The sequence below is a fragment of the Oncorhynchus mykiss genome, chromosome 15 (genome assembly GCF_013265735.2).
Source record: "Oncorhynchus mykiss isolate Arlee chromosome 15, USDA_OmykA_1.1, whole genome shotgun sequence".
Taxonomy (NCBI): domain Eukaryota; kingdom Metazoa; phylum Chordata; class Actinopteri; order Salmoniformes; family Salmonidae; genus Oncorhynchus; species Oncorhynchus mykiss.
Genome location: NC_048579.1, coordinates 49,708,912 through 49,732,469, shown reverse-complemented (window position 1 = coordinate 49,732,469; position 23,558 = coordinate 49,708,912). Strand labels below are relative to the sequence as shown.

Below are 23,558 nucleotides of genomic sequence, written 5' to 3'. Positions count from 1 at the left end.
TGCAATCAGATACACAGGACGTCTAATCTACAATCTAAAATCAAATTAGGCCTATTTTAGGGGAGACCTTGGGAATATGGTGATGAGAGGATGACATAATGTGTGCTTGAAATTCAATTGTGACATGGACGTTTTAATTATTCAGGAAGAGGCCTGCTACGTGGCAATGACTTTGACCTTTGCGATCCACCTGTTTAGTGAAGTGTTTCTGAATCACTTCATATTAATGCAAACGTAAGCATGGAAATCATCTGAAGGCTATCTTGTTTTTTTAATCGGGGGAAGAATTTTTGTCATTTAAAAAAAAAAAATGTACACATGTAAATCCCTATTTTTTTTTCTCTCCCCTTCTTTTGGCCAAAAAGTTCAAAAGCTCTCGTGTCACATGCTGATTTGCGTCCTTCAAGGAAATCAACAGGAAAAAAAGAGGAAACCGCTAAAATGGCATCTTTCTAATTATAGCTGTAGGTGGTGTGTTGCGATGACTGTGGAACAGCTGAACCCAAAGGGACAGTGGAGAATTAATCAGTGCTTATTAACCATCCTCTCCAGCACCATGATGAGAGAGGGGAGATTCTATCAGCTCCCTTTATGCCCACTGGAACACTCAATGTCATTCCAAATACTGTATGTCAGAAAATTAAACCCAGGCTCTCTTCAAAGTGCTGGAATACACTTAGATAAGCATTTGCATGTACTTACAGTATAGTACAATCCATGCTGTAAGTAGGGATAAAAATCAGCAGATACCTAAATCACGTTAAAACACGCACGCGCGCGCGCACGCACGCACGCACGCACGCACGCACACACACACACACACACACACACACACACACACACACACACACACCACTTTATATCAATCCACTAACCACTCATAAACAACTGTAAGCTTATGCTAACCAATGCTAACCAAGGTAGAGGTATCCTCTCCATACAGACAGACCAGACCAGAGGGAGAGTGATGTGAGCCCAGAGCCCAGAACAGGAAGTGTGTGAAGTTAACAGCACAGGGACTCTGTTTAAAAAGCCTCAGGAGACCTGTTAGCTGGACCACTCATTTCAATGTGTCTGTCTCTCCACAGAAATAAAGCTGCTCTTTACAGGAGAAGATTGTCACATCCCTCCACATTTCCCCTTCACAATGTGTCCATCTCAACGACTTAACTAGATACTTTATGCTTACGTTGCTCTTTCCCTCCGTGGCTCTCTTTTATGGCTTCGACTTCCTTTGTCAGTAAATGAGTTTCTGACTAAAGTTAGAAGAGCTGTTCTCGTTGCCTTAGGTGTGCGTTTTAGATTTAAGCAATTTAAGTGTCCTTGTGAAATAATAACATAATACATAATTATAATATAATAATCATATATTTAAAATATATATAATAGTACGCATGTAAAATGGCAGTGAAATAAAAAAACAAATAATAGATGACAATTGTTTCTACTATTTTGACTTATTTGTAATAAATGTGTCCCAGCATCTCTACTCCACCACAGTCCCGAGACTAGTGAATGAGAGCAGAGAGATTTACAGCCCTGTGCACACAGGGCCCTATAGCACGGTATAGGCCTATGGTGAGATATACAGTGAGTATGTATCTGTAGTCCTCCACAGTAGGACAGGTTAAAACATAAAAGAATAATGAGAGAAGGAGAGAACTGACCCCAATCAGCCATCTGCAGGGAGAGAGACAGGCAGTGTGATGATGAATAGGGGGTGAGGCGATGGTGTCGTGATGCTGTTGTAATCACCAGCTGGAGCATCGGGGGTGGTGCAGGGCTGGGGCAGGGGGTTAGGCGGGGTGTAGGAGGGCCGGGGGAGGACTGCAGGACATGCTTCATTCTGCTACACTGGCTGCACCCCCCACCCACCCACCCATCCGACACACACACACACACACACCCACACACACACACACACACACATCGGCACGACTTAACCACAGGGCTTCAGCTGCCTCTACCAACATGTGTACACACACACTAACATGGACACACACAGACGCAAACTTACACGTAAAAATATAGAAACATCCTCAAAGCAACAAAAAAAACCACAGTTACAAGTAGACAACACACACAAACACACACTCGCAGGGTTCCATACACAGAAGCAACACGCATTGTTCCAAACCCGCGGCGAGGGTCCCCCAAAGCACAGCCCGACCTCTACCGCTGCTCTTTTGGCAAACTGTCAAAGCCATCATTCTCCATGAAAAGACACGAGCACTTGACTCCTCTCCCCAACAGCGCCTGACTCTCACAGCTCCAGTCACACTTAAATATCCCACGGAAATCAATAAAATCGACACCATCAACAGAACATTTTTATAAAAACACACTAAACATTTACACACACAAAAAAATGTATGAATTCTTTGTTAATTCCACAGGCCAAGATGAGAGACAGCAGTCAGAACAGAGAGCATGCAGAAGTGTGTCCCAGTCAAAGGTTTGCCTCCCGGGGCTGTGGCAGAGTAGAGTGGACGGCTATAGGACCGAGTTAGGAGGCCCTCTGGTGGTTACAGCTGAGCCACGGCTCTCAAACCCACAAACAGGGCGCACACACACAAACGGCAGCGCCAGCCGGCTTTGTACGCCGCTCCCTCTCTCACACACACACTCGCTCACATGGCCTCAGCCGAAGTGTGCTCTCAACATAGCACACACACACACAAATATCAATAAAAACACACTAAAACACCAGCAACAACTACACAACCTCTTAGACGAGTAGTCCTCAACAGCAACATGTCAAAATCAAACACATAAATGCCCAACCACACAAATAACAACTATCAATAAAAACAATCATAAACACGCCAAAAAAAAATTTAAAAATTAAAAACACAACCTTATTTCTATACTAAACGAAACAGTGTCATCTCCAGAAAAGAGTGCCTGCCCTGTCAGTACGAGCCCTGTGCTAGCAGTTAGAGCATGGTGACGTGCAGGAGAAACACAACTTACCTGCTGTTGTTGGAGATGCAGCAGCCCGACTGTGCTTACTTCGCTGCTTGTGTCACCGCTTGATCTTCCATCTCTACTGCCAGCATCTAATTGGCTGCATAGGCTGCTCAGGCTGCTCATTCCATTTTGACTCATTGAACTGTTGCTTATTGTCTCTGTGGCCGACTCCTGCATCATGACTTAAAACCTAGAAGTGATTAAGAGGCACCAGTTAAGGCTCTTGTTACAACCCTTTTCTTTTCTTTTCATTTTTTCCCCTCTTTTTTTCCCCTTTTTTTTTATTTTTTTAAAGCTTCCATTATTACCTCTGCAAATGAAAGCATTTAAGAGGGGGAGGGGGGTGACGCAGGAGGAATTATGCATTCATTGTGTAAATGAAGCAATACAAAGAGATGCACATCTTCTCGGTCTCTTTGTAAAGGAGGGTCGAGTCTAAACGTGGTAAGTGTTTTAATAACTAGAATTTAGGCACAAATAGGGCCTCTGCTGCACTACGTCCATGTTGGGAATATGTGTGTATAGGACACATTTATGATTGTATATTTAAAAAATATATATATATACAGAAATACTTTTCCTAACGGACGTAAAAAAATATATAGTCAGACACACACGTACACTTATTTTATTTTTTACATGATCACTCACTCCTTGATATACCCTCACCCTGTCTAGGCACACACAGACCCTCCTAAACTATTCCCCGTCTTGATTCTGTCAGGATTTTAGTGCGAGTCTCGCATGAACAAAGTTGCCTAATGACGCACAGCTAATCATGCAAAATTAAAATGTGGTAGAGGAGGTGGGAGGGGAGGAGGAGGTGGGAGGGGAGGTCCAAATCACATGGTATCACCCGGTGATAAATGATATAATAGGCTTCTTCTCCCTTAGCTGTGTCTAAATAAAAATGTGCCTCCGAGGCTTCCATAGAGAAAAAGCTCATATGTCACATATTGGCTCAATGTTTTTTCTCTTTCTTTTTTAATCAAACCTCAAATATTCATTTATTTTGGTGACATTTAAAACATTTACTGCTGTTCTCCACGGGACACAATTAAACTGGTCCATGGGCAAATAAATGTAAGATATTGAACTAATTTCACTAGCATCTATTAGATATGAAAAGCTGAGACGAAGGAGAGAAAAGAAGCAAAAAAAATCACGAATATCACTAATGATTGTGCTAAAAACAGCATAAATTATGCATAATTTATGCCTCCTCTCCTGTAATCCATTTTTAAAAAAAAATCATTTTCCCTGCATAAATGCTCTGTACCTTGGTTGGAGCAATGAGGAGTCCTGCCCAGGATCAGTGGAAATCCTCACAATAAATAAAATAAGTCGAATCACAGTGACTGACCCAACACAACACACTGTTCGAGGTGTGTTCTGCATCTCTAATACCACTCTGATGGGGCTTCTCTATTTGACAGCCTCTCCATAATTAGCATATTCATTAAGGTAGTACCTAATAATTCAAATGTATAATTTTTGGGGTTTCATATTTCAATTTCCCTTCAATAAAATATCATGTCTATACCATTAATATAGTCTGTATGCAATAATGATATTTCAAATCGTTATGTATGGTTATTCATATTCAAATAATATCCCTTCTTATATCTGTGGTGGTACAGTACAGCCCTCCTCCCTTCTTAAATTAAATACACCAATTGTGTCACATGCATAGGCTGAGCAACTAATACTACGTTTTGATTCAAAGCATCCTGTAGCATGACTGATTTTGAACTGAGAGATAATGCTGGTAATGAAATGCTAAACACACTCACTCACTCACTCACTCACATATATACATGCATGCCCGTGCACAAACGCATGTGCTCATGCACAGTGCACACACATACACAGACACAAACACACACACACACACACACACAAACACACGAACATACACACACAGTACACATTGACCTTAGTAGGGATACTCTAACAGCACCTAATGTTTCCTCATTAACTAACATGTCTCCCTCATCATCATGCAGCAAACACACAACACTGGCCATCTCTATCTGGTGGGAATACAGATTTCCTCTGTTATCCTGTCAATAACGGGACACGTACAGGTTCAAATGCCCCCAAACTGACTACTGAGGTGGCATGGTGGGGTGTCATTTCAGATTTGCCCATAGACTGTATGCCACTCTGTTTCTTGAGTCAAAACACAGATCCCACCTCCATGTAGGATACAATGAGCTCCAAAATAATTGGGACAGTGACAGTTGCTGTTTTGGCTCTGTACTCCCAGCACTTTGGATTTCAAATGTACAATGACTATGTGGTTAAAGTGCAGACCGTTAAGCTTTAATTTGAGGGTATTCTCATCCATATCGGGTGAACTGTTTAGAAATTACACCACTTTTTGTACATAGTCCTCCAATTTTAGGGAAGCAAAAGCATTGGAACAAATTCACTTATATGTGTATTAAAGTAGTCGAAAGTTGGTCCCATATTCCTTGAATACATCAAGCATGTGTTGTTTGTTTTGGTTGTGTTTCAGATTATTTTGTGCCCAAATAGAAATTAATGGTCAATCATGTATTGTGTCATTTTGGAGTCACTTTTATTGTTAATAAGAATAGAATATGTTTCTAAACACTTCTACATTCATGTGGATGCTACCATGATTACAGGTAGTCCTGAATGAATCGTGAATAATGATGAGAGATGAGCATGTCTTGGGGGTATGATATTTGTGTGTCACTGTATCATTTGAAATTCAAAGTACTGGAGTACAGAGCCAAACAAAACATAATGTGTCACTGTCCCAATACCTTTGGAGCTCACTGTATATGAAACAGCATCACTCTAGTCTTCAAGAGCCTGATAACTATTTCAGACACCAAACGTGACCACCAACTCTGACGCCAATTTGTTATCAACTCACAGTTCGGGTAACAACACAGATTCTGCTTCTAACATAACCGCATTTTCATATCAGTAAATGCCATTAGAATGACTGGGCCAGGCTGTGTAACTGTGTGATGAGGGGCAGACCCAGTCACAAAGCCAGCTAACAGCAGACCGTCTTTAAAGGATGTCCAGGGTGCAGGATAAACAGGATACAGGCAGAACAAACAGGAGCAGGAGTTACACAGAGCAGGGTGACAGCTGCTCCGGCCACAGTAAATAAGCAGTGAACAAGACGTGCTTATGAACAAACACTCCCTGTTAAAACAGGGCAGAGCTACATTAGTGGTGGGAGAGAGACAGAGGGAGGGGGGAGAAGGAGGGGGGGGGGTCAGCGAGAGACAGAAAAGGAGAGAGCCTGAGAGGGGGGGGGGGGGGGAGAAGGAGAGAGCATGATAAATAAAGAGAGAAAGAGAGAGAAAAGGAGAGAGAGATTTGAAACAGCATATTTGTACATCGTTACAACACTGTATATATATACATTATATGACATCTTTATTATTTTGGAACTTCTGTGAGTGTAATGTTTACTGTTAATTTTTATTGTTTATTTCACGTTTGTATATTATCTACTTCACTTGCTTTGGCAATGTTAACATGTTTCCCATGCCAATAATAAAGCTACTTGAATTGAATTGAGAGAGAGAGAAAGAGAGAGAGAGAGAGAGAGAGAGAGAGAGAGAGAGAAGGACATAGTGAGAGGGTAAGATTGGCATAATGTGTGACACCCAAACCAGTGATGAATCTCAGCCCAAGAAACACAAAGCAGCAGCCGAGATCAGGCGACTAATAAGTATTCAAATTAGGCATACATTTTACATGCCCAATGTTTAAAATATTCAGAGAAACACCGCCTGATTGCCTTTACTAGGGTTTTATGAACATTCTAATGGAGATTTTTTTGGGGGGGAAGGGCGATGGATGCGAGGAAAACTTGAAGATATATGAGGGAAAAATAAGGATATTTTAATGACATTTAATACAATGAGAAGCGTTACCTAACTCAACTTAAAATTGGGGATTTTTAAATGAAACCAATTAGATGTTTATTAACCCACAAGACAGGTTCTATTTACTATATGTAATTTACTTGAAAATTATTAGTACATTTTTTTAAAATACAGATTTGTAATGAGAAATTTGGTTAAGAGAAAGAAACCTCTCTCACCTATCAAATGTTGCTTAAACGAGAAACAAGGGAGAATCATATTGTCATTTAAATCAAGGAAATACAAAATATTAATACAATATCCATCTTAATCATGACAACGGTATAGTTTCTCCCTCAACAAAAATCTGTGCATGTGTCTATCCGATGATAATGATAATGCAGATATATGCTAATCATATTCCGAGAGATCAGATGGTGCTTTAACCTTAATGACAGCGGTGAGACAAATTAATTAGCCATCTAAAGGCAGCATTCAAATCTGCCAATTAGAATGTCAATTAGATCCACCCTGGCTGCAGACCACAGAGAGAGGATCTGACTATAGCGGTGACTGGGTGACTGGCAGAGTGTCAGGGCTCACCGTACACATTGAGAAAGATGGATAGTGACAACGCATGGCACCAGAGGGTGTGTATTGGTGTGTGTGTCGTGTCGTGTGTGTGTGTGTGTGTGTGTGTGTGTGTGTGTGTGTGTGTGTGTGTGTGTGTGTGTGTGCGTGCATTGGGCATACATGTGTGTATGTCCATCGCAGGTCTTTCCCCATTTTCTTCACCCCTCGCGGGTACCAACCGGTCCGCCCTGGGATCAGATTCTCCTAGAAACAACTGGGCCGGAAGCATCCAGCCCTCCACCCTTAGTAACAATATTTACTGGACTAGCGCTATCCAGAGTCCATGGGCTATGGAGGAGTTGAACAGTGCATGAGTGAGTGAATAAGGCTCAGCAATGTCTGCCTCGTCGGTGTGTTTGACATCCCTTAAATTGGTAGTGTCCTGCATTTTAACACACCAGCTATTTGACGCCATTTTCTCAAGCCATAATCTTCCAATGAGGAGTGCCAGACCACATATTATATGAATCAGTTACACAGACACAGACTGTTATTGCCAGCGTAATTTACTGGTAATACTATAGGTGTACAGCTAGGGAGGGAAAATAATAGTCATACAAAGTGTTTAAGGGGAGGTAGTGAGAGAAAACTGAATTTTATCTGTCTGCGGTCAAAGGTCATGGATGACTTCAACGTCCCTATTACGGGGTCTGATAGAATGAGAATCATTTCAGATGCAGTGCGAGAGACACATTATTTGCAAATGTTTAAAGTAACTTCTCTTTGTGTCTAATTCCCACTGTAACGGCACCTTGCTTTGCTATTCCTCTCCGGCTGAGTCAATGTTTGCTCATGAATCTTACGCCGTGCAAATCTGTCTTTTCCATCAGGTGAAGAATCCCAGACAGAATCCTGACAACGCATTCAGGGCTGAGATTGTGAATTTGTAGTGAGACTACTGATGTGGGAGGACAGAGACAATTCACACACGCACGCACGCACACACACACACACACACAAACACACCTTTCTCTAACAGCCCCTAATGTTTCCTCATTAACTAACATGTCTCCCTCTTCATCATGTACCAAACACACAACACTGGCCATCTATCTAGATGTACTGTGTTATACTGTCCCCTATTTGACACATAAAGGTCTCTATCTGCCCCAAAATGGAACTGCGGTGGCAGGGTGTCACATATGCTGCATGTTCAGCTATATAGTGCATGTTCCCTATATAGTGCACTGCTTCGTAGTGGACTTTGTAGTGCACTATAGGGAAAAGGGTGTCATTTGAGATTTGCCCAGGATTCAAATAGCCTGAGTGTTCAGGATTCCACTCTGCAGTGTCTTTCTGCAGTCAGGAACACGGACCCAGTCTCCCTGTGCCTGCATGATACTGTATATGAAACTCCAGCCTAAAGAAGCCTGATGACTATTTCAGAAACCAAACGTGACCACTGACTCTGTGATCCAAGAAGTCTATTCATTATCAGTTCACAGTTCAGGTAGTTGGAATTCTTACATTCACTGGAAAAAGAATACAAAAATGACATTTCACCGTCTGTTGGCTCCTTCAGTTCAGATCAAGTCAAGATATGGACACCACTTAAAATAATCACAAATTCTGTGCTCCAGTGAAATTAATTAATCATTGCCATAAGTTACAACACATTCAAAATAAAGAAGTACCGGGCCCTGGCTACGCTCAAATATTTAACACTTAAGATTGCCTAATAAATCAAAATGCCAGATTATCACCCACTTAAAACACTGGCTCTGAGCTGGTACTTACAACATGATAACTCCAACCCTGAGTTGAAATAACAATTTCTAAAAAAAGAAATAAAACAAGTTTTAATTCATTTGAACGTTTACCACTCAGCTCGTTGCTTACATAAACCCTTAAATATGACAAAGATGCTTGTTTGTACTTGAGGTGTAATTCGCAAGCGAAGCTCTCGCTCCTCGCAGCCCAAGGAAGTCACTGTGGTTTATTGCTACCTCTCCCGGAGCCCTAAGGAGTGAGACACGATCAGGGAGAGAACAGCCACTGGTAAAGTTCTGTTCAACACAGCTACACTATTGGAGATGAAGTATAGCCAAGCCAGAGCAGACCGTGCCGCTTCCGAAAAGAAAAGCTTCCTTATTTTGGCACTGAAGGGACACCATAAAGAGCATTAATGACTATTTCTAAAAACCTGTGTGTAGTGGTAAGGGTTTCTCTTTCAGATAAAGCAATTTCAAAGTGACTCACAACGGAACGAGAAGATGAGATTGCTTTAGGGGAAGAAATCATATTTACAAAACCAGGGGTTGGAAAAATGAAAAGGGGATGAATATGAAGGAATAATAGACTTATCTTTTTTAGGATTAACATTATTCTCTGAAACGGTATCACACGTCCTTATCGGCAGCACAATGAGACCATGCTCAGAAAACCTCAGTCATATTTCAATTCATCATTTTAGCTGACAAGAAATAGTCGGTCCCAGTCATTCTGTGGAGAGATTGTTCAGAACTTAATTCTGTTCTGTTTACATTAAGAAGACGAGACAGAAAGAGGGGGAGAGTACGCAAGTGTGTGTAAGTGTCTGGGAGCGTGTGTGTGTGTGTGTGTGTGTGTGTGTGTGTGTGTGTGTGTGTGTATTCTGCCAACGTAACCAAGGATGTCTGCACTGTACTAAATGTCCTAAAGTACATTTAAATAATTCATATTACACAGTGTCTTACTCTACAGTTTCATTCTCCATTAAGACAGTGTGCTTAAATATACAAAACAATGGCTAACGATTCCAGTTAATTATCCAAATGGTTAGAAATAACCTTAAATATGAAAATAAATATAAATCAATGATAATAAATAAAACGTTTTTTTTTTAAAGTAAATAAATATTCAACTTGGTCTTTAATTATATCTGAGATTTCCGGAGGTCAATGGAGATTTACACCTGTCTGTGTATGGAGAGTGTCTTGTCTCTCTATCTGCCTCTGGGTCTGTAATACACAGTAGCAGAGCATTGACGGGAAGAGGAGAATCTAAGTCCTTATGTGTGGTTAGTGAGTACGTTCTCCCCTTAAGCTCTTCCCATATCATTTACATTTTACCCATCAAGCACCTCCTTCTGCGAGGAGGAGGAGGAGGAGGAGGAGGAGGTGGCACCAAAGTGGGCGACCACAAGCAGACAGTGACGAAAGCTCATCAAGCTAGGCCCTCGTTTGCATTTTGGGAAATTCCCATTAATTAACTTAGCCCACCTAATCACGAGTAATTGACCTATAAAAGAGAAGGCCCCATTGTCTGCTCCAATAATATCTACAGAGAGGACGCAGCAGCGTTGTGAAGCAGGGAAGAAAGAACTTTCACCGGTGGCTGGAAACCTGTACGTCCATCTTTCTACCAGGGACTATTTACCCAACTCCTCCGACGCATATTTCATCTCTCATTGCATTGTTCTGATGTGATTATCTGTCGTTGACATGGTCTACTTTTGTTGCTGGGGCCCGAGATAAAAACAAGCTGTGAGATGAGATGGACTTCCTGACTGACGCAAGCAACAAGAGAGGTGCCTGCGGCTTCTTCTGAGGGAAGGTGAGGGGGGGGGGGGGGGGGGGGGGGGACAGAGGAGCGAATGACGGCAAAGTGGACGGAGGGACAGCGGGCAGAGCTGCAGCGAGGAGAGAGGGATCCAGCCAGAGCGATACAGAGACATAGCTCATTGTGACGTTTCCAGTTATTTCTGGCTGATTAGGGTCATTATGTCCACGGCCTGATTTATGTTGTCATTCCCCCTCACCAGTCCTGCATCGATAGATCTTAATGAATTGGTAAATAAGGGTGAAGATTACACTTGACAAGACCACAACATTTCTCATTCATACCGAGACAAGATTTATGTAACCAATTAGGTCCATAACGGGGGAGATTGGTCAGAAGAAAAATCATCTTTTCAGAAGAAATGACCAGTCTAACCCTGGACAAAACAGATAAAGGGGAGTCTTTAACAGTGGCTTAGTCACACACCAAACAGCCAGCGTGAGGTCTCCAAACGGATATCACTCCTGCCCCGCTCAGGATTTTAGGAATTGATTTAAAAATGACTCCCCGCTATAGCTACCCACCCCACTACAGTACCAGCTACAGCTACTTTCCATTTTAAACACAGCCAGCTAATCACTATAGCTCCATCTGCATAATGTCTAAACCATAGATTATGGAATCAACAGATACAAAATTAAGCTCTCGCCCAACAAAGGATCCACTTTGATGTGCAAATGTGAATTCAAGGAGGTACTCCCCCCCCCCCCCCCCCCCCCCCCCAAAAAAAAAGAACAAAAAATAAAAATCGAGACTTCACCGAGACTTCACTTAATGTTTGATACGTCCATTGATGAATAATCGTTTTTTTTCCCCTCAATTATTTAATTTACACGTCCTACAATTCTAGGAATCAGTTGGCACCCTCTTTTGTCATTAGTAATAAAAAAAAAACGGATAAAAGCGCTGATCATCAATACCCAACGACAGCCCGGGACGACCCAAAGGGCGGGAGTGAACAGAGGTGGAAAATTACAGCAAGGTGATACCGGAGCCTCCTCGTTTCAGCTCTCCCCTTCAAGCACATGCAAATGAGCGTGGCGCTGCTTAACTGCATCATTTATGTGGATAATAGCGGCATCATCATTACGGGGACTCAAATTAAATTACATCACAATTAGCGTAACAAAGTGATTGGTTAAACTTTCAAAACAAATACCCAGTTCTGCTAATGAACAGTGCTAATTGGCCACGGTGCATTCTAAATAAAACATGTAGGTAAACATGTGTTTTACTTAAACAATTTCAAAATGCATTGTTTCTGAGAGACACAAAGAGAGAGAGAGAGAGAGAGAGAGAGAGAGGAAAAAAGCTCCAAAACAGAATATCGCCAGGGGGATTTGTAAGCTGAAATATAAAATGTGTAGCATTTAATTTTATTGCACTAAATAACCTATTATATTCAGGACTCTGGAGAACAATGTAAATTATCTGCCTTCAAAATGGAGTTGGGCCAATTCTCCACGTGAACTAATCACATAGCTCATTATGCATCTGGGTATTAAATTATGAAGAGGAAGCCTATCCGCATTCCAGCAGAAAGACCTATGAAATGTTAATAATATACTCACAACAGCCCAATACCATGCTTTACTCCATGTCATGAATATTTAAGTAAACAAATTATTCACCCGCCTTTGATAAAGATAATTAGTATTTCGCCAGCTTATAATTTTTGTGACCCTCCCTCTCCCTCCTTTCTTAAGGGATTTGCTCTATGGATATGCTGTTCTGAGACATGCCCTATAAAGTTTGGGTCCTTAAGATATAAACGAGTCCTTACTTACAATTTTTATTTTTTTATCTAGCTAAATAACTCAAAATAAAAGACTCACCCTAGTAAAACAAATATCTGCAACTCATTTATATTTGATCTTTATTAACTTATAAAGAATCACGGTGGAGGGTGACCCCTTTTCATTTCATCACCACCAGTAAAATCTCATCCGAAAAAACATTACTTTCACCTCTTGATTTTAATGATCAATAATTTGCCCATTAGTAACACAGTAAACTCCACATCAACACAACGTCCTAAACAGCAGTCTAAAGTGCACACATCAAATAAAGAAGCCAACACAATACTAAGACAGCTAAGAGCTCAAAAAAAAAAAAAGACAGCATGTTCACATCCACAGACAAACACTAATCACCAGCCCAACCATTCATTCATCCAGAGCAATTAACCACCAGCACATGAATGCACAGCCCACAGACACACACAGAACACAATCCAAGCCAAAGTACAGCAGCTAGCCAAATACTGGATGAGCAGCCCGCCTCCCTGCCGTTGAAAACACAGCCATGAATACAGCGAGAGGTGAGCGGTACAGAGAGCAGAGAGAGAGAGAGAGAGGTGCGCGGAGAGCAGGATGAGAATGGATGGATGAAGTTGGAGTTGCTTGGTTTTATTACCTGGAGGTGAGGAGTAGTGTCAGAGACAGTGTCTGGTGGCCAGAGAAGGAAAGCTGTTGGTGTTGTTTGCAGTGGTGAGGAGCAGACTGGGGTGTCACAGGGGGAGAGGGGCTTCTATCTTTTCTCATCACTCCAACTGTGTTTATAGAGGCTCGCATCATAAACAAGACAACGCCGCCACTGCTCTTCCCTGCCTCTCTCGAAGCCCTGTTCATGCATACTTAAATCACCCCGTCGCCCATTAAAAAACGGCCTTCCTGACAATTATTCTATCATTTCCAGTTGTCACTGGGCAATTACCAACAGGCAGCCCCTCTCGGACAGGCCCAATGGGAGAGATCAGAAAGAGAGAGAGCGGGAGAGAGAGGGGGGCTGCTGCCTGCCTTCTCAGGCAGGGAGAGGGAGTAAAAAAAAGTGCCCAAAATGGAAATTTATAGCCTAGACACAGCGCCTTCTCTCTCCTGACACGCAGGAAATAATTAGACCATCATACACCCGGCCTGCCGACCGCTGATGAAATATATCACAATTACTTGAAAACACTACTTATCATTTCATTCTCCTTTTTTATTGACTTTGAAAGACATTACAATTATTACGGCTCGGTGTCTGATCTGAGAGTGACCTTCAAAAACTATTTTTTTGTGGGGGTTTTTCCGCTGCTTTTGACTAGTGAGTGAGAGGGTGAGTGAGTGAGTGAGTGAGTGCAGCGTGTGTGTGTGTGTGGGTAGGGGGGGGGGGGACCTTTACACGCGTACATGTAGAGTGTCTGACTCCTCACAGGATGCGAGCCGGGTCTCCCCTCGGGCCTCGTCTGCACGCTTGCCAGGCAACTCTCTCTCACACCGCTCTCTCTCAACGCACATCTGCTACTTGCAGGAGCTCTCCTTCTCTCTCCCTCAAACACACACGCACGCACACACACACACACACACACGAGCGAGCTACCTCAGCTCTCGCCGGCACAGCCTGCATCCCTACCTGGCGGCGCGTCGAGGGGAACTAACTAACCGGCTGAGGGAGAACCGCAGCTGAAAGGGAGCGTTTTGGGACACCCTGGGAGAGAGGTATGTGTGCCTGGCTTTATTTCTAGCACAGCTCAGTGCCTTTCTCAGCGTCTCCGTCTCTGTGTCGCTGTCTAAACAGGCAGAATAGGATGAGTGGGAGAGAGGGAGTGGAGCAGCCTGTAGCCTCGGCTCTGTGCGCTGTGCTCCGGGAGAGAGAGAGTAGTAGAGCTCTTAAAAACAATTAGACACGTCGGTCTATCTATTACTGGATAACTGCCCTCAGACCACACCACACAGAACTACCACGACACACAGATCTGTTCACAAACACAAATCATCAATACAAACTGCCAATAACGTAAAGCAGAGAGAGAAAGTAGCCTACCTTTTAAACAATGACAAGAGAGAACTCCACTCCCCCGGGTAAGAGGCATTTGAAGATATTCTTAGAAGCCTCGGAGCGTTAACGGTGCATCAAGGGGGGGGGGAAATGTCACTGGTAGAAAACAGCTTCAGGGAGAGGGGGAACGAGAGAAAAAAAAAAGAGGAAAGAAAAATGTAAAAAAAACTAGCTGACGCTAACTGTCAAAGACATCATCAAAGAGGTATTTACAGCAGTAATGACACCACTGTGACAGAGCACCTCTGCCCGGTCACGTCCAAGAACCATTGCACTTCTGGGTAATTAAAACAAATCAAGCATCCCCTCTGATTGTTTTGGCACCCGAGGACCAATCGTACACAAAAATCAGCGGTTTGATTGCAAGGGTAGGGGGAGGTAGGATTTGGCAGGGGTGTGGGAGGGGGTACGTGGGGGGGGGGGGGGGGGGGGGGGTCAAGTTTTTTTTCCTTTCTGCATAGCAAGCAGAAAGAGGAGTGACAAAGGTTCAGGAGCGGACCAGGCGTGATCTCCAAACAGTGAGTGCTTTTCTCACTTCCTTTCTCAGGAAGACACCAGTCACAGAAGAGCGTCGGCCTCTTCTGCCATGCAGCTCCCACGACTCTGATAAATATATCTCTGTCTTCCCTTTTTAGGGCAAGCCTGCAACAATGTGCTGTAAGCCTGGCGAAACTCAAAAAGACCTCTTTACAGAGGAAGTATTCGAGCGGAGGGGAGGGGAGGGGGGGGGGGGGGGGGGGGGGAACAGCAGACAAGCTTTTCACAGCTTTTCCTCCATCCGCATCAGACAAACCACTTCACAAAAGACACATTTGTCTTTACAGATGCCCATCATGCCTCACGTATTTTGCACAGTGCATTTCATCATTTAACAATGGTTAATTGGAGCCAAAGAACAACCGTCCCCTCTGTCTGCCAGCTACATTGTCGCCAGTCTGACTGTGATGTATTGACATACTTGCTGTACTGTAAACAACACACGCCGGCAGAAACGAGAAGGAACATTTTGAGCTAATGCTGTTTGTCAATTTTCACTTTTTTTTGTCTCTCTCGCTCTCTCTCTCTCCTTTCTTTCTCTCTCTCTCTTCTCTCTCCTGCATGCCACAGATGTTTTCCTTAGCTGCTCCAGCAGACAGGAATCTACTAGCAGAGAAGAAAGCCTCGGTCTCCCCCAGGAGAACAGTACAAAGCCCAGTCTGCACACAGCAGATGCAAAAGCAAGTCCATCTGCTACCAGCTCACAACGCCACATGGACTTGTGAGATTCAATCCTAGGCGTCGTCTGGCTGGCTGTGTTTGTGTAGACGCCACTGAAACAAGAGGAGGAGAGGCTGATGTGGAGGAAGGGTCGATATAACTCACACAGGCTCCCCCAGACCTGAAACACACGTGTCCCCACAAGTGTGTGTGCTCGTGTGTGTGTGTGCTCGTGTGTGTGTGTGTGTGTGTGTGTGTGCACGCGCACAGGCGTAAGTGCCTGTGTGTTGAAGTCTGCCGGATGAATGTGTACTCATGAAATTCAACAAACTATTCTTACAGCATAAACAAAGATAAACAGACACAAATTCACTGACAGCGAGAGTACGCGGAGCAGGAACTTTCATGCTCAGGGAGATGCACCCAAGGCAGGCATGACAGATTTATTTAGTAAAAGATCTAGCCTCTAACTCGGGGTATAAGACCACTTGAACTCACAGCTCGGAGCGGTGTGTTGGCATGAGTTCACAGGCTCCGAATAGCACATTATATACCAACCAGCAGATTTGAGCTGTCTGATATCCTTATTAAAAAAAAAGCAACAGCGAAAGCCAAAAAGCTTTAGCATTTTCATTTGCCTTCACTGTCTGAAGCAGCGTGGTAAACACTAAACAAGATCAAGGGGGAGTTGTGCCTGAGAAACAGCTACAAGGTCTAAATTGCTTAGAGCACAAACATTGGGCCGAGCAATTACGCCCATTTTTACTTTCAACACGTTGAGCTATGTGGCTATAATGCTCCTTCAACACCCCATAAACCACTTGGAAGATAAACACAAGACAGTTTTCTGGGCGTTGAAAAGCCACCCAGCCACCCTCCTTGACATTGTCAGCCAGAGAACAACAAGACATTGTGCATCACTAACACTTCACTGTATGTTTTCTGCCTGTATTTTCTTCCAGGCCTTCACACCACCAAGGTCAAGAAACAACGCCACCAGCGTCTCTTCACCGTGACAGAAGAAGAGACATGGGTAGCAGGGGAGGGGGGGGGGGGGGGGGTAAAGAGGAGGGTAGTGCCGGTGTGGGGGATGGTAATAACTATGGCAGTTGTAGTGGTGGTGTAGGTTTCTATCTCTGAGCGATGGCATCATTTCCATAGCAACCCTCTAACTATTAATTTCCAATTAAAGCAGACACAAAGCGCGTTGCCCGGGGCCATCAGACAGTGTCAAGAGCCTCATCCCTACATTCCACACTTCCACACTGGAGAGTGAGACCAGGGCGTCCGCCACCACCATCACCACTAGCATCATTGGGCTAGTCAATCTCACAGGCAGCAACTTGGGCTCAGGGCAGACACAGAGATACCCAGAGCCTCTTTCACCTTACCCACCATTAGAATGATTTATTATGGCCAAAACACTTCAACGCTGAAACAAATGGGAATTAAGAGGAAGGGAAAAACACTGGTGTGGAACTGCCACTTAGAGGTGCTGCGTTTGAAAAATGCATTAAAAAAAGGAGCCCAGCAATAGCATGAGTCTGAGAGAGAGAGAGAGAGAGAGAGAGAGAGAGAGAGAGAGAGAGAGAGAGAGAGAGAGATGGAGAGAGAGAGAGAGAGAGAGAGAGAGAGAGAGCGAGAGAGAGAGAGAGAGAGAGAGAGAGAGAGAGAGAGAGAGAGAGAGAGATGGAGAGAGATGGAGAAAGAGCGAGAGAGGGAAAGATTGATGGCAGGGTTCCCCAACTGACGGCCCTCAGGCCGAATTTGGCCTGTGGGTGGTTTTATTTGGCCCCCCAAGTATTCTGAGTAAAAAAATATAATATTTTTGTTGTTAGAATTGTCATTGCTAGACATAAAAGACTGTAAAAACACTAGGAACACCAGCTCCAAGTGATTTTAATTTTGGAAATCCGTTCCCAAGGATTCCCACGCATAATAGAAACACGTGATCATATACAAATTTAAGCAAGGTTTGAAATGATTATGTTTTAGTCAAATATTATATCCGTTTGGGCTTCTTGCAGTCTACAAATGATTTGTAATTATGTTCCGCCTACCCGACCATCCAATGAAAAAAAAAATCGTCCTGTGGCTGAATCTAGTTGATGATCCTTGCCCTATGGCTTGTGTGTGCAGTGACTGAGAGAGTGTGCATTTGTTTCAGCCCTTTGCCCAAATGCCATGATGTTCACTTTGCATGGAGGGTTAACCACTTGAATTCACTCCCCCTCTCCCCTCCTCTTTAAACTAGACCAGATCAGAGCTACAATATACAATATGCAGTGAACAGCTGAATATAATGTACCTCTCAAAACCAAACACACTGCACTGGTACTGGCAGTTGGACTACATGCAGACAGACACCTGCAGTATTTCAATAGAATGAACATTCCTATTAGTATATCTAAAAACAGACCACCTTCATGTTGTTTAGGTTTTGGGGCTCCCGAGTGGCACAGCGGTCTAAGGCAGAGCATCTCAATGCTAGAGGCATCACCACAGACCTTGGTTCGATTCCAGGCTGTATCACAACCGGCCGTGATTGGCAGCGCACAATTGGCCCAGTGGCATCCGGTTTAGGGTTTGGCCGGGGTAGGCCGCCATTGTCAATAAGAATTTGCTCTTAACTCTCTTGCCTAGTTAAATAAAGGTTAAATCAAATAAAATGTCACTACGATATGTTTCCAAAAGCAAAACTGAATAACACAGTTATAGTTGATGAATACACAAACACACTAACAAGACATAATGATCTTAAGCCTTTCCATTTTAATTTTTCTCCCCACAACAAGTTCAGTGTGGCCATAATGGACCATTAGAGCGCAGTGATTGTATTACAGGAGGCTGAACATTTGAATATACTGTACTTAAGCAACTGGAGTATCCATGGCAACTTCCCCGTGCCTTGCTTAGAACGGTCCCTAATGAAATCCATATTAAGTAGCCGATAATGAGAGTGTCCAAACATATTTGCATAGATATTTCAGATGAAGGGAGAAGTGGGAGAAAGGGAGAGACAGAGAGCTGCTGCCACAGTCACAACGGCGAGAATATGTTTTTAATCAGTCATTCATCGACAAGAGAAGCAGGAGCCGGACCCGACTGAGCCAAACAGCTGTATTGAGATTCACAGCGACTGAGAGCATTAATCAAGATGTACAGTATGCCACTTCCATCCAGTGGTTAAAAAGGAACTGCTAAGTGAATAGTTCAAACTGGTGGTCACTGGGCAGCTCACCAACCCTAACCTTCTAGGCTGGCTGCCTGCCTCTCTTTAGGCTCCCTCCCTCCCTACACAGGAGTCTCTCATTTGACTTCCATTTGCGACTTTGGCCCGGTGCCCAACAGGACATCCCAGAGTGAGTGTTTGCTTGACTCAATATCAACAGGCCGAATACGCAGCTAGAGGTGGAACTGCCCAGCTTTCAGTTCCTATTGAAAATAAACCGGACAGAACTATCAACATGCGCCACGAGGAGCCACGTATAGCAGTCGCTCAGCGCCGTTCCACTGGTTTCAGCTCTCTCTCTCTCTCTTCTCTCACTGCTCAATGATACCTGCCTGCCTAGCTGCACCCCTTCTCTCCCCTTCCACCAGCCCCCAGCTTGCAGGCAGGGCCAACCGAAGTATATACGTTACTGCTGCAGCAGAGAAAAAAATAAAAGAGATCGAAATGACAGAAGTCAGACAGTTCAAGCTGACCGGGCACTTCAAACAGAAAAACTGGGGGAGAATGCGACAGACACTCCAGGTTAAATTGGCTCTTCGGCGCCCCGCTCTTCTCTCTCCCTTTAAAATGTAGGTTTTCTTCAAAAGACGTATTTGAATTAGACGCGTTGATAAAATCAAAGGCTTGGCTGTGTGGGTAAATTTAAACAAGTAAGTGCACCTCACAGCAGTTTACCTATTATACAGCAGATTGGAGTCAGATGAAAGTCTAGTAGCCTAGCATAGCAGACATCTTCCCCTTTTTTTCACCGTAGATATTATCATATTGTAAAGGCTGCAATATGATAATATTGAAAAATACATGGATATCGGGTATTAATGTTCCTGGCCGGCAAGGTGTCATCAGATAGATGAAAGAGAACGGTTAAGGATTCATACAATAGCCCGCTCCCACAGGTGTATTTCCTGCTAACGATAAAAAGGAAAGCCATTTCTGACATTCATACACCGTGTGCTGAGGATCTCATGGATTCCCATAGTCTTCAGATAACCATAGCTACACAGGTAGAATAAGAGTTAAGACAAAGTCCAGTGAAATTCAAAAGACCGCAGCACCAGTATTTTAACACACCACAAACTGCGTCTACTATGTCAACAACATCCTGGCTACACATTTTCAGGTACCAGGTGCCATTGTAGATTCCATATCGTGGAGTTTTGTACACCGAGTGTACAAAACATCAGGAACACCTGCTCATTCCATGACACAAACTGACCAGGTGAATCCAGGTGAAAGCTATGATCCCTTATTGATTTCACTTCTTAAATCCACTTCAATCAGTGTAGATAAAGAGGAGACAGGATAAATAAGTACTTTTAAGCCTTGAGACATGGATTGCGTATGTGTGCCATTCAGAGGGCAAGACTAAAGATTTAAGTGCCTTTAAACGTTGCAGGTGCCAGGTGAGTTGCTGGGTTTTTCCACACTCAAGAGTTTCCCGTGTGTATCAAGAATGGTCCACCACCCAAAGGACATCCAGCCAACTTGACACAACTTTGGGAAGCATTGGAGTCAACATGGGCCAGCATCCTTGTGGAACACTTTCGACACCTTGTAGAGTCCACGCCCCGACGAATTGAGGCTGTTCTGATGGCAAAACACGGTCCACCTCAAAAGGAAGGTGTTCCTCATGTTTTGTACACTCAGTGTATAGACAGTAGATTAGATAGTGTTTAAAAGGCCAGTGCTATCAACAGCAGTTTAGTGGTACATAGATCTGTCTAGTCTGGTACTGGAGCTCCTCCTGAACACTTACCTCACTGTTCTGAGTTACCACTGACACACAGAGGCCATCCATTCATGACAGTAATACCATTCAACCGGACACCAATTACATGAAAGAAAACTTAAATAAATACAGGAAAAATGGCATCTCGCCAAAGAATAATTAACTCATTATATGGAAATTTCAAACTTAAACGTTCTCCACACCGCTGCTAATTTAAACGTAATTTTTACTAGCCACTAATTCGGGATAGGAATTACATCTGGAGGTAATTCTCAGAATGGAGCGGAGCCCAGTGGAGGCTACCCAAATAAAAAAGGGGAACTATTCAGGAGAGTGGGAGTTCCGGGCACTGAAACTGCACTTCTTGCAAAAAAAAATTTTCATCATGCTGTCATCTGTCTAGGTTTAAAGAAGACGTAGGTGTTGCAGGCAGAGAAAGATGCTTTCTGGAGATCGAGGGAGGAAGGGAAGGAGGGAGTGAGAGGGAGGGAGGGACAGAGAGAGAGCAAGGGACCGGTTTGGGTTTTTACTTTACCTTCTATACTGGTATTTGAATGTTTGGTTTGTTAAATGTGATACGCCTAGTGTAATGTCAATTTTTATAGTTTACTTCGCTACTTGAGTCATCTCTCTCCGTGCCACTTTCCATACAGACCTAGACACTCCCCCTGTCACTCAAGGAGCGCATTTGGTGTTCCTCGACAAGACTCTTGCGTTCAGTCTGCATGGTCAATGCAGCACATGCAACAATGTTAATGACAACAATGCTGTTTTCACTTTTCTTCTTAATATAAATCCACTGGCGTTCTATAATGACACTATTCGTTTGTGTTTCTTACATCAGCTAGTTTGTCTTTTCTTAGCAAGTTGCTCTAAATCTAGGGAGACGCTAATTGTTAGCCGCTAACGCTAATAGCTAGCTAATAAATGTACTGAGTAAGAGCAAACGTAGCTAGCTAATACAGCCTGATAATACCAGTGATGGTGTAGACCTAAACCAGCATGTTGTTTGTGCAACAGTATCTTCTAAATCAAAGAGGAATATGCAAAGCAAGGCAAGAATATGTTAGCTAAGAGAAAACAATGTAGCCAAAGCTTATAGGGTCCCCTAGGAAACACTTATCAACACTTTTTGTTCCTACCGTCAAAATAACTCCTCCCTGGCATTTTAATTCGTTGTCATCTCAAACAACACTGTATTCAAAGTGCCACTATTATATTCTAACTATAGAATTAGAATAGTCATTCTATTTCCATGATTCCAACAGTTTTGCTCTAATTGGCAAGTCAAATCGCAATTGCATCATTTGGTTAAAAATAAGTCCTAGATGATTTGCCCATATCGTGCACACACTACGTGGCAGTGTGGAAATTCTCTCAATTGAGCAGTGGTTTAAAGTACTTAAGTAAAAACGCTTTCAAGTACTACTTAAGTACATTCCTAAAGAAAATGCTGTACTTTTTACTCCATGCATTTTCCCCGACACCTAAAAGTACTCGTTACATTTTGAATGCTTAGCAGGACAGGAAAATGGTCCAAGTCAGGCACTTGTCAAGAGAACATCCCTGGTCATCTACTGCCCCTGATTTGGAGGACTCACTAAACAGAAATGCTTTGTTTGTAAATTATGTCTGAGTGTTGGGGTGTGCCCCTGGCTATCCGTAAATGTAAAAAAAAAAAAAAAAAAATGGTGCCATCTGGTTTACTTAATATAAGGAATTAAAAATTACTTATACTTTTACTTTTGATACCTAAGTACATTTTATCAAGTACATTTACTTTTGATACCTAAGTACATTTTATCAAGTACATTTACTTTTGATACTTAAGTATATATAAAACCAAATACTTTTAGACTTTTACTCAAGTGGAATTTTACTGGGTGACTTTCACTTTTACTTCAGTAATTTTCTACTAACGGTATCTTTACTTTAACTCAAGTATGACATTTGGGTACTTTTCCACAACTGCAGTTGATTGCAGGAAATGCAGAAATGATAAAAGTGCTGATATTTGTTTTGGTTGAAGTTGAAACGAACAGTACAAAACAATCAGAATGGAGATGTGTTGCCATCCTAGGATCACTCACTACTCATAAAGCAAACACAGAACTTTTATTATTCAAAAACTAAAAATACCGTCCAATTAAATAAAAAAATACAGTGATATAAAAGGCCAGGTGGTCAGAGTGGACCTGCAAGCTGGTGGGATGCCAGCTCTGTTGAGTCTTGGTTCATAATTAGCTCTTCACTCAAGCTGGGGGAAAACATACACCTGAGGTTCTGGAACTGAGATTCTGGGCCAGCTCTCTCTATTTTACCGCACCTGATGTTAAACTTCTGGTCAACCGTCTCAAAGAATTTACTCAATGATGGTACAGTGGTTGCTTGTCTGGAAACTTTTGTGTGATGTAAAAAAATGTATCAGGTAGACTGCAAAAACTCTGCATTCACAAGGGAGGAAGTGAGGTAGGGAAAGAGGCAGGAGATAGAGATTAAATTGCGAGCGTGGCAAAACACACCAATCAAACTTCTTTCTCCATCAGAAAAGGGGGAGGGATTTAAAAAGTTTGGT

The 23,558-nt window shown here is 43.0% G+C and overlaps 1 protein-coding gene across 19 annotated transcripts in view; it reads right to left on the bottom strand.

Annotated features, from left to right (window-relative positions):
• foxp2 (forkhead box P2) overlaps positions 1–23,558 on the bottom strand; it is a 114,432-nt gene that overhangs the window by 62,493 nt on the left and 28,381 nt on the right. For 13 of the 19 annotated variants that reach the window (XM_036944515.1, XM_036944516.1, XM_036944507.1 and 10 more), the window contains exon 4: positions 2,974–3,160. The exons of 1 other annotated variant lie outside the window; for it this stretch is intronic. In XM_036944515.1, coding sequence (XP_036800410.1) covers positions 2,974–3,150 — 177 coding nt within the window. In that variant the 5' untranslated portion in view covers positions 3,151–3,160. Of the gene's footprint in view, positions 1–2,973; positions 3,161–13,418; positions 13,681–14,810; positions 15,149–23,558 lie in introns of those variants that run through there. 5 more of the 19 variants (XM_036944505.1, XM_036944506.1, XM_036944508.1 and 2 more) reach the window with 5 other exon arrangements.